Source organism: Molothrus aeneus, chromosome 4, assembly GCF_037042795.1.
Source record: "Molothrus aeneus isolate 106 chromosome 4, BPBGC_Maene_1.0, whole genome shotgun sequence".
Taxonomy (NCBI): domain Eukaryota; kingdom Metazoa; phylum Chordata; class Aves; order Passeriformes; family Icteridae; genus Molothrus; species Molothrus aeneus.
The window spans coordinates 23,296,236-23,308,391 of NC_089649.1; the positions used below are offsets into that span (position 1 = coordinate 23,296,236).

Consider the following 12,156-nt stretch of genomic DNA (forward strand, 5'->3'; position numbering starts at 1 on the left):
TCTTTTGCTAACATATTTGGAGAAATTCTAGTTTTATGAGTTGGGTTTTTTTTACACTGGAGTAAATAATACATAGCACTTACAATATCATCTAAGAACATTTAGCAGTTCAAAATATGAAAAATATATCTCTGAATTTGTAGTACTTGGTGGCCTGAGTTCACAGATTTCAAGGCCAGAGAAAGTATCATGTTACCTAGTTTCGTTTGATCATACACATAATAAATTTATTTACAGGAGACAATTCTTCTTAACAAATCAATAGCTGAAAAAGCCATCAAGGTAGCACTAAAGAAATTAACGAATCAGAGGTCTGCAGGTTGGGCACTGTGTACTGTGTCTGCACAGCAAAAATTGTAAGAGTCATACACTGCAAGTCCTAGTGTTTAAATACAACCAAAACCATAATGATATTAAATATGATAAATGGTAGACTCACTGAGAATTTCCTTCCCCTCTTTGGAAAGATCCAGCTCTCTCTTGTTGAGTAATGAGAACCATGGGAAAAACTTTACAGCAGCTGCTTCCCTTCCAGTTCATACACATTGAAAAGGTGCTCATTCTTTAAGACTGGCACAAAATTAATTTACTCTGTAATACTTTATTCTCCCTTAAGCAGTAGTCAATCACATTGTAACTGTATTATTTTATTTTTGCCTTGTAACTTTGGGGAATTTTTTTGGTGAGGTTATCATTTTTCATCACTTACAAGACAACAGCATTGCACAAATCCCTTGAAAAGCATTATATGACTCTAATTCTGTGTCAAAGCAGGGCACAAACCAGTGATGGATCTGCTAAAATACTGGAAAGATCAAAAATCCACATAGAATATACTATGCAACCAGGCACAGTGAGAGAAAATTATGAGATGTGCACAAAAGTGTCCAGGATTGCAGTTCATGCTTTTCCCAAGTCCTTGGGGTCAGTTCTACAGTAAAGTAATCCCTAAGCATCTGTCAGAGCAATAGCAAAGGTGCTGGAAGGTTTTCTGGCTACAGATGGCCCTCAGGAGGTGGCAACTGGAGAATGCAGAACACCAGCCCTACCACCTGCAGCCCTTGTAATACTGCCAGTGAGGAGGAATATGATACAGGCAATGGAATAAGAGATGCTTTTGTTGAGTGTACATTTGAAGACCTGCTGGCTAATCTGGTAGGAACCTCGCCCATCTGTAAAACTGCTTTATGCTGTATCTGTGCAGTATGAGATGGCTCAGCAACAGCCACACACAGATTTCAAAAGAAATGTCACCATCATGAGACCATGTAAATATTAAAGCATTTGGTGCAAATCTTCATCTCTCCCATAGAAAATGCAGTATATAACCTGCTCTTCTTTCTCTTAAGCTGAGAGAAATCAAAGACTTCTTTTTGTACTATTACTGTTGCTAGAGCTAGCTTATATTTTGGTGGGCAAAACCAGACCAAACAGCCTTGAATCATATATTTATATATTTTTAACAGCCTTAACCATAACTAATTCAGGTCAGCACATTTAAAGGGTTAAATTTTATCTTTAAAATTTATCTTTTCATTTTGTGACAAGCATGAGTCTATTGCTCTTGTCTGTGAAGAGCAGTTAGTCATCTTGCTGAATAAGCCTGGTAACAAAGAGAAAAAGTTGTTCTACCTTCTTATGTGGTTTGTTTACTTTATACTGATTTTCTCCTTTTGCTTCACAGAGTCAAGTAAGGAGCAGTTTGCCTACACAAACATTGCTGAAGAGCTTGTGAAACTGTTCAAGAAGCAAATAGAGCATGATAAAAAAGAGATGATTTTTGAAGTTTTGGCCCCCCTGGCAGAAAATGGTGAGAATTTTTTTTCTTACTCTATCTTTTACTCATTCTCTTGTGGGTATTTTTTATTTCAGTATATCGGTGTGTTTTTCAGGCACAAAATGCAGAGTATTGGGCTGTCTCCTTCCAAAGCCACCACAACTGATCCTTATGATTGTGGTGTCATGAAAAGTGAATGAGTCTTAATTGTTGAGCATATGACAGGAGCCAGAACATTGTTGATGCTAATTCCATCACTGATTCACTCTGTATACAACTATGTTATATTTTATTGCTCTTTGCCCACAGTGGGAATATCAAAAGCTGCTTTTTAGAGAGCTTCACATTTGTCTGCAAATGTTGGCTCAAGTGTTCATTGACCATTGGAGCACCAGGACATTGTTTCCTGGAATTGCAGAGCCACTGGCAGTTCCATTTCCTATAACATTATTTTTGCTAGGGGCATGTCAATTGCAGAGCTAAGGTCTGGACACTCTGCCCTTACTGTTCATTGAGAGATCATATGAATTTAATTTGGGTGTTTGGTGGCATATCTTAGATAGCCCCAGGCAGCCCCTGGGAGTTTGACTCACTGCTCAAGCCAGAGCAGGAATTGATGTGCACCCCTGATCACCCGTCCGGGATGTTCCTCCAGAGAAACAAGGGATCAAACAAAGGTGGCTTGTACAATGTATCATCTGCCCTTGATGGAAATAAAGAAATGAGTTAACAGGTGGAGATGGACTGTGGGAAGCAGTTCTGTGTAGGGAAGACATCACAGTATTTGATGGCTCTCTAACCTTGTTTTAACCACTTCAGCAATAAAGCTTCTTTTAATTGAACAGATTGTTAGATAGAACTGCAAACTCAGATTTATGTTTCATCCTATTCTGTTGTGCATGCACACTCTGTGTGTGTCTGTTTTACAAAGTATAAGTCAGTCAGTATAAACTTTCACTTCAATTTATGTAAGTCAGTATAAACTTTCACTTCAATTTTAAAAGGTTTTTTGACTTTTAAGTGGCATGGAAAATCAATTCATTTTTTCAGCTCTAAAAATGCACATCTTTTCCAAAATGTATAATTTACTATGTAATAACTTAAAATCTTCTCTAAGATAGTTCCATCCTCAGAGTGACACAAAATAGGGTTGAACTTTTTGTGTGTTTGATATATGTCAGTTCAAATGCTTAAATTTTCTTAGAGTATGTTTTTTAGTTGCAATAAGATTTGAGAAATTCACTGCTGCTGACCCTGACTCAGATGCTCAGATGTTGAAAGGTAGTCAGAAAAACATTTCCACTGTGGATTCAAGGCATACATAAATGAGTTCACTTTGCTGGTACTGTTTAGGTGCTTTTCATTGTAATTAGCAATAGGTCAGAAGGGAAAAACATCTCAATTAAGTATTTGCAGAGTCTGGATTTTGGTGGTTAGGGCGTTTTAAGGTTTTTTACCATGGTGGTTTGACAGGAAATATGTTTTCTGGGATGCTGTGGTTAGGCCAATGGATGCTCAGATTTTAATATTGGTACCTAATGTGGCCATTGGGACATTGGATCCGCCTCTGAGAACATGGGGTTAAAGCAGGGCTCTCCCCGGGGAGGCTCTCTTGGGTTCCGGTCAGGGAAAGAGTTCGGGTGTCTCCCCTGGCCCAGCTGCTGCTGCTGGGCAGGGGAAGGGCAGCCATGCAGCCAGGTGAGGTAGGCCTGACCTTGGACAGAGAGGGGAGGTGAAGAGGCCCCGGGGATGGAAGGGTGGGAGAAGCACCAGGAGGCATCGGGCAGCCCGAGAGAGAGAGAGAGAGAGAGAGAGAGAGAGAGAGAGAGAGAGAGCCTGTGCCTGTGCTTGTGCCACCTTGAAATTTAATAGTGGCCGACTGAGAAGGAGAAGGGGCGGGGTGCAGCTGGGCAGCCGTGGGAGTTCTGGACAGACAGAGCCTCAGATTTTTAACCCTTTTCTTGGTTGATGGAAAACTTACAAATGCTAATCCTCCTGGAGCTGAATGAGAAGAGAGATATAGAGGAGATAAGAGGAATGGGCCATGAGAGAAATAGAGAAGAACTCAGGTGGAAGAGATGATGGAGTGGCTTATGCTGGACTCTTTTTGTGTAGCCATGGACAGAGCCATGTTTCCTTGTGATACAGGGACTGCATTCTAGGGGGAGGCAATGCCTCAGGACCTAGAGGGTTCAGTGTGGGTACCCCTCGGCCCCAGGGGGTGAAAAATATGGGGGGGACAGGTGTCCCGAAGTTGAGACTGTGCCTTTTTGGAGTGGGACAAAGCATCCTTAAAAGTCGACCCTAGAAGCAGCTCTGGTCCGTGTTCAGTGGTGAGAGCACTGGACATGAAAGGAAGAGGTCACCACTGGCACAAGAAGGACTCCTTCTCCTCTTGATGAACTGAGGATTGAGTATTCTGAAGGGTGGTGCCGGACCGAGAGTCGATAACTTGGGGGATGCATTGTATTGGGAATTTGGTGGGGAGGAGGAGGAGATGTATTTGTGAAGTTTTCATTTTCCTTGTGTGTTTCTTTTTTTTTTCCTTTCCCTTGTAGTTTAGTTAATAATTTTTTTTTCTCTTCTAAGTGGGAGCCTGCTTTGTTTATTCCTGGTCACATCTCACAGCAGAAACCGGGGAGAGAGTATTCTCATGGAGGCACTGGCATTGTGCCAGTGTCAAACCATGACATTTTCTAATTTACTTGTTGATTAAGCATGCTGGTGTAGCAATTTCAAATCACAGAACATCTTCAACCCTGTATTCTATAGCTAAGGGTATTCTCTATTTTTTAAAGCACCTCAGTGCAAAAGAGCCTATTTAAAAAAAAAATCCCCACTGGAGATTTTGCATTTCCTTACGAAGTTCATGAGAAGGTCAGCCGCTCTTAAAGGAACAATGAATTTCACTGAGGCAAAAAGCCTAGTGACACCAGGAAACTGAGAGTCAGACACATCCTTCACCAGAGATAAAACACACTTCCTCTCCCAAGTGTGGTTTGTAAACTGTATGAAAAAAATATTTCCAAAGCCCTGGCCTAAACATATTTTAACTTGGGTTAACACCTTTTTGCAAAAATATCATTTCATGTAGAAAACTGAGAGAAATCCGCTTTTGCACACTTCTGCAGAGCTTTGTGACTATTTTTCAAAATCAGCCTGCAAAAACTACCAGAATCACTTCCATGTATGAAGAGACCTCACATAGCATAAGACAGCCTGCCATTCCCTCTTAACAGAAAGGGAGTTTAGGCATGTAAAGAAGATTCCAAAGAAGATTCCATCTATTAAATATTTTGTTATTTTAGAAAAAAGGAAAAAAAATATTGTTACCAGATTTTATGTCACTTGAAAAAAAAATACTACCTTCTCAAGCCTTCTTTTGAGTAACAACTAAGAAATTAGTTTGCCTCATCAGTTTCCAGAACAAACTTCTCTGCCAACCCAACCTTTTGGATTTGACCTTTCTGCACTCCTCCTGCAGCCCTTTCAACAAATGGCAGATATACTGTCTGTCTTTGGAAAGCATGAACACAGCACAATCCTTATGAGTCTGCTGTGCCATGACTGAGGTGCCAGAAGTTTGATGTAGAGAAATATCCTCATTTTTAGAAGTGAAGAGCTCCATACACCTTCAGCTTATGACTTGTGCTCTAAAGGAAGTCCAGAGCCAGAGAGCCTGTTAGATGAATAATAACAGAAGTTGGCCATAAGAATTTCAAATAAAGAACCTGTGGTTTTATGTACACAAGTTGTCAGTGAAAACACTGACATCACTGTTTCTTACAGTCTGTCCTGCCTATGTGTGTAGGATAGATGCATTTAAAATGATTCTGACTCCTATTATCCATGTTATTTTCCAGATGTCATTAAACTTCAGCTGGTTGAAGCAGGTTTGGTGGAGTGCCTACTTGAGATTGTCCAGAAGACTGTGGACAGTGACAAAGAGGATGATATTGCAGAGCTTAAAACAGCTTCTGATCTTATGGTTCTATTATTGCTTGGAGGTAAGGGTGGGCTGTCACTATGTTCTGCTAAGCAACAGCAGATACCTGTAGCACTGTTTGGCAGCTGAATTTCACTATTTATTAATTTTCTAAATAACCTAGGTGACCTGCTGCACACCAGGCAGATTAATTGTAGTGGAACCAGGAGAGCTTCACAAATATAAAGAGAAGTTTCTCTAACAATCACTTTGGCTTGCTGACTCTCTGTGCTTTTTACCTCAGATGAATCCATGCAAAAGTTATTTGAAGGAGGAAAAGGCAGTGTGTTCCAAAGAGTACTTTCATGGATTCCTTCCAATAGTCATCAGCTACAGCTTGCAGGAGCGCTGGCTATTGCAAATTTTGCCAGAAATGGTAAGAACATGCCATAATAACTTAAGTAAATTTATGTGTGCCCCTCTATCATGCTCTGTCTGTAGAGCTGCAAACAACAACTATGTTGCAGTAAAGCTGCTGAGTTACACAGCAACATCACTAGTTTTAAACTTTACAATCCTCAAAAGCATTAAACCTACTTTAAAAATATTATTTTGCATGTGTAGAGGGGTAAAGGAGATTTCTGCCTTCTGATTTCTTTTATCACTCTTGTAAGTTTGTCATGAGCACTGCAATTCTCATATATGATGGTAGTCAAATTCTCAACAATGAAAACTAAAAAGGAGCAAGGAAACAACCCTTCTATTCATAAGAAGCTGTTGTAAAAATCTTAGTAATAATTTTCCCTTCACAAATGACTTGTTACATTTCGCACAGACGGAAACTGCATCCATATGGTGGATAATGGCATAGTTCAAAAGCTGATGGATCTGCTAGACAGACATGTGGAGGATGGAAATGTAACTGTGCAGCATGCTGCACTGAGTGCTCTCAGAAACCTGGCTATTCCTGGTAAGCCTCTCTTTGCATTGCTAACCACGCAAAGGTGAAATTCTGTTCTCCCACTGTACCCCCTAGGGAATGTGGGTGGGAGCACTGACTGACAGTCCCAGAGGCAGGTCAGACTGCTGCTTTTCATTCTGGCCCATCACTGCTTTTGTGTCTGTTGCACAGCAGTTCAGAAAAGCAGTTCTGAATACATCACAGGCATAGTGACTGTCCCTTGCCACTTTGATCCCACAGTATCCCCCACCAAAGAAAGGGCAGCCTTGTAATTGGTGAGGAGCTGAGGAGGCCTTGAATATGATTTCTCAACCTTTTTTGTCCAGAGCACTGCATATTTATTTTTCTTTCTGCCTTTTTTTTGCTTCATTTGCAATCTGTCTCACAGCTGAGGGTCCCTACCAGAGAACAGTGTCCACTTTGTTAAAACACTGCATCTTACGTAAGACACTGAAAGTTGCCAAATTAGAGCTGGAGGTAGACCAACAGAATAGCCAGCCTATTGCAGTTAGTTACTGTTTGTTGGCAGTAAGCTGAATGCTAATTTTGTCATTTTTAGTAACTTGATTTGTGTGAGTTTTGATTACCCAAGCATAAAGGTAGAGCACGCACACAAAACAGCAAATCAAATCCATAACACTGGTGTATGGTTTCTTGTGCCAAGCCAAAAATAAGTCTTTCATTCACATAGTCTTATTTTACTATTTTTGGTTTTGACAAATCCTAACTTTTAGAAATGATCATGCATACATAACTAAACCCACTGAGGTTTAGCAGTATTCCATTTGCTTACCTTTCTCAGGTGAGTCATTCTTTTCACTTCCATCAGTCAGCTTCCCTGTAGCCTGTGCTGAAGGGTGTCTGCCAGAGACCTACATCACCATCCCTGTACATTGTTAGAAAGAAATGAGCAAGTAATAACTGACCTCAGTGATGAGCTCTGTGTCAAAACACTATTTCAAATACCTAATAACTATTTTATTCCAAGTACACTACTGGGCAAGGTTTGCACCTTAAATACATTTCAGAGAGCTCTGTGAAAGTGGAGAACATGGACTAGTGGAAAGGATGAAAGAGAGGTTGGAGAGGGGAAGAAGGCAACAAAAGACTACAGACTCCAGGCATGTCAGGCTAGAGTGTTATTTGTATGAAGTATTGGAACTGGGTAAGGGGTTATTCTGCTAATTGGATGCTTTGCTTTGCTAATTAGTTCCTTTGCGTGTGAGAAATTGAAGAGTGTAGTTGGGACTCAAAGATTCCTCCTATTTGGGGGTGCAAGTATTAGCCTGGCCTCCTGCCTGATGCATTTTGTGGAAGATACCTTTCCTACACCAAAGGGAGGAGTCTACCCCTTTGGTGGTGCTCAAGCTGAATACAGAAATTTAGATGTGCATGCTATTAAAAAGCAGTTAATTTCACAGGAATCGTGACATTTTTCCACAACACAGTATCACCAGTGCACACTGTTCCTGAAGTCTGTGCTCACAACCTCTTTTTCAAACCACGTCTGAAAATTTGCTTCCAGTCCAGCTCTGAAATTAACTGCATCTTCCAGAAATGTTTTTGAGATCAATCCCTGTTCTTTATTCATGCAGTTGTAAATAAGGCTAAGATGCTATCAGCTGGCGTTGCAGAAGCTGTGTTGAAATTTCTCAGATCGGAGATGCCCCCCGTTCAGTTCAAGCTGCTGGGAACATTAAGAATGTTAATAGATGCACAAGGTAAAAATAAACTGTTCTCTATGTTAAGTGATTCTCTTTGGTTCAGTCTGTGATACGCTGCCAAGATTCTTAAAAGAGAGAAGCAGAGCTTTTCTAAATTTCATTCCTGAAGTCATGGAATCAATTTAATACACATGCAAAAGGATAGGAACATGGGTTGATTTTTTTTTCAGAAGTCCTAAACTGACTACCAGGGACCCTCCAAATAGGTGTCAAATGCTTATTTTTCAACTTCTTTACACTGTCACATTACAAGTGTGTATTGAGGTGTGAGTGTTTTGAGCTACCACTCCTGTTTTGCTGTTCACTTACTGTATTCCCTGGCTGTACCTCGGTCCTTGGAACAAGATAATACTCTATTAATTGATAGACTGCAATTCCGAAAAGAAAAAGCACCTTTTAGTTACCAACTTGTTCCAGGATGAGGATTTATAAAATCAGAAATCTGCTAAAAAAACAGAAATAGTTCATGAGGTAAATTAGCTGTGTATTTATTTTTGACTCAGTCCTACAGATTTTTTCAAAAGATCCATTCTAGTTCTAGCAAAGCATTGGATGCGAAATAGACTTTTTTTGAAGAAACTTACGTGACTTACAGTCTATCAAAACTGATCTGACTGACCACAGTGCTCCCTTCTGGCAGCAGTCCCTCCTGGTTTTTAATTCTTTAGCTGGCTCACAGCTCAGCTGGGGATGTGATATCACCTGTATTTTCCCTACTCTTCATCAGTGCACAAGCTTCATTAACTGGGCTGATAAGTTGTTTCAAAAACTGGATTATTAATGTTTTTCTGGATTTTTTTAAAATTTCTTTTCATTTTGACTGGCTTTACTTGCTTCAATGCAACCTAGACTTTTCCCACTGGTAGTACAAGCTAGTGAAGTTCTTCTAACTCCTTCAAGTTAGTAACTTTCAGCTTGTTTTTCTAGCACTTGCTTTAAAAAAGTGACAACCTTTTTGTTGTGTTGTTGGCTCCGGCACCATGTAGCAGAAGCAGCTGAACAGCTGGGCAAAAACGTAAAACTGGTGGAACGCTTGGTGGAGTGGTGTGAAGCCAAGGATCACGCAGGTGTGATGGGAGAGTCCAACAGACTACTTTCTGCACTTATACGACACAGCAAATCAAAAGTAAGTTAGCGGACAAAAAGGTCAACTTGTCAGAACCAAGAGTTACCTGTGCACTTCCTGTTGGTAACCAACCCTCCACCTTGCAATCCTTCTAGAGCCAGATTGGGTATTCATGTGTTACATCTCCTCTGCCCAAGGCTTGACCCATTTTTATTTTAAATGTATCCTGCAGAAGTTCAGCATGCTGTATTCTCTCTGTATTTATGATGCTATATATGAAGAATCAGTGAACTCAGTTGTTAGGATCTTGCTATATATTTATATTAAACTGAGATCCAGAAATAGTCTGTCTCCCTACTCTTCATACAGCATATTTCAAACTTTTAAGATTCTGATGGATCATAAGAAATGATAATTTATTCCAAATTCTAACAAAAGCTTGCTTGTATATGGCAAAAGGTACAACATTAGGAAAAATTCATCTGCCCCTCCCTTCACTTTCATATCAATCGAATATCTTTACTTAAGCAGTCCAAGTCCATCATTCTTGTTCAGCTGAGTATTAGACAAAGCAGCCTTATGAAGGACAAACACATCTCTGGAGACAGCCTATTTCAGGCTCAGACTTCCTTCAGCATGTTCACTGATAAGAACATAGGCTGCATTACTGAACTTAAATAGCAAGTGTGATTTGGAGAGCTTGGACTGTAATAGTGACCTCTTCATTCATCCATGGTATTTATGAAGTGAAAAATATAGTAGGGCCCTGATGTGTACTGAGTGTCTCCAAGAACAAATCAACAGGCCTCACAGGGATTTAAATCTTTGCTGATTGCTAATATCACTGTCTCTGCCTAACACCCCTTCTTCATTTTATGTTCAGCCTCTAAAACTGATCAGTGTTCATTTTTCTGGTTCCCACTTCTTCTGCACCCCTCCCCAATGTCCCCAACATGTATGCATGGATGGCAAACACCACCATAGATGTGAGACTAATATTCTCTATAGGACAGCAGAATTCAATTCTAAATATGGAGACAGTACTGATTACATCAAATAGATATTAAGGCAGAAATTAACAGCATTATCACAGGTGAATTAATTTTTGTTGGGTGCATGTATTGACAGAGGAAATTTGACATGAAGAGGATAACAGAGCTGAGAGGGTAGGGATTTTTAAGCTTTTGCTGCCCTCTAGGTTTGAATAAGAGTACAGCTGTATGGCTCTTAACAACATCAGGTTTGAATTAGGCTTTTAATTTTAAATGCTTTGGGGGAATATTTACAAAGGCAACAGTCAGTTTTAGTCATTCTACAAAACTGGAGTAGGTACCTGTGATTTCAGCCACACTAGTACCAAACCTGATGGCTGTCATCTATTCAGTACTGCCTATTAAAGGGTGAGGTTCACCTACAGTATAAAAAATTTTGATGTCAAAGATGCTGATTGGTTCCTAAGCCTTATATACCGAAAATTCCACACCAATTTAAATAGAACTTAGCAGTTCCCAGATTATCTCAGTCTGAAAACTACTTTGGAGTGTTGGTTTTTGGGTTTTTTTTTTTTTTGGTTGAGATTGGGATTGAAGGTATTTCAGATAGTATTTTATATTTAGGTTTAGATGTTTATTTTTTTAATTTCTGTTATAGTCTCACAGTAGTGAGACTATAAATCTCACTATCTTGGCTGTGGCTAGTGTAAGAAAGGGGGATGCGTTTTAAATGGAAATTTAAGATATAGATGAAAAATTTAAATTGTATTCTTGTTTCAAGAAATTAATGCTACTTCAAACCTTTGCGCACTCACAGGACAAATAAAAAATAATAAAAAAACAATCCACATTTCCTCAAACAGTTTCCTTTCAGCATGCTAAGTTACCTGATTTTCAGGCAAACAATTTGCAACTATTTTTGGGATATAAGATGGTGAAAACATGAGGTGCACAACCACTTGTGAAATTACAACTAATACCTGTAGAGTATTAGTCTGCTATAATCTTTATCTCTTGTCACATAAGTTGGATCAAATTTTGGACTTGAAAACAGAATCCCAGCTGGGTATTCTTATCTATTTTAGACAATTTAACCCAGTTAAAAAACATTTTAAGTTCCTAGATACTGGGCAGCAGTACTGCACAACAGTTCGCTTTAACAGCTGGCTTTAGAACAGAAACCAACACATTGATGTCCCATACATACCTTTTCCTTACCTCCTTTGTATTTGAAGAAAAATTCCATAATAAGATACCACTGCTTGTTTTCCTGTCTTATGTCTAAACAGCTTTTCAAGTACACCATTTCTGTTACATAGTAAGATGTAATATTTGTGATCTCACCTCTCTGAACATTTTGAAGAAACTCTGAAAATTCGTGGAGAAAGATGAAGCATTTAATAACTTTATTATAACTATGTTTGTGTGTTTCCTTACCTCAACCATATAGTTAGTTGGATACTTTGAACCCCTAATTATTTGATGATTGATGGCACAGCATGAGAACTTGAATTACACCGTATAACCTGGAAAAGAGTTCATTATGTGTGTCTTAACTTAGTTATGGGTTTACCTGCTGCAGCTGGGCACTCGGAACAAATCCAGGCATAGTAGGAACTCAGTTTACCTCTGGTGGAAAAGGTTCAGGCGACGGTGAAGAGAAAGGAGAGGATTCTATTGAAGAGTTTTAATCCAGAGTTCTATTCCAGGA

The 12,156-nt window shown here is 39.5% G+C and overlaps 1 protein-coding gene across 2 annotated transcripts in view; it reads left to right on the forward strand.

Annotated features, from left to right (window-relative positions):
• The window catches only part of RAP1GDS1 (Rap1 GTPase-GDP dissociation stimulator 1), a 92,606-nt gene that overhangs the window by 73,635 nt on the left and 6,815 nt on the right, over positions 1-12,156 (forward strand). For both annotated transcript variants that reach the window (XM_066548067.1, XM_066548068.1), the window contains 6 exons: positions 1,685-1,810; positions 5,641-5,784; positions 6,007-6,138; positions 6,538-6,672; positions 8,259-8,384; positions 9,374-9,513. In XM_066548067.1, coding sequence (XP_066404164.1) covers positions 1,685-1,810; positions 5,641-5,784; positions 6,007-6,138; positions 6,538-6,672; positions 8,259-8,384; positions 9,374-9,513 — 803 coding nt within the window. The remainder of the gene's footprint in view (positions 1-1,684; positions 1,811-5,640; positions 5,785-6,006; positions 6,139-6,537; positions 6,673-8,258; positions 8,385-9,373; positions 9,514-12,156) is intronic.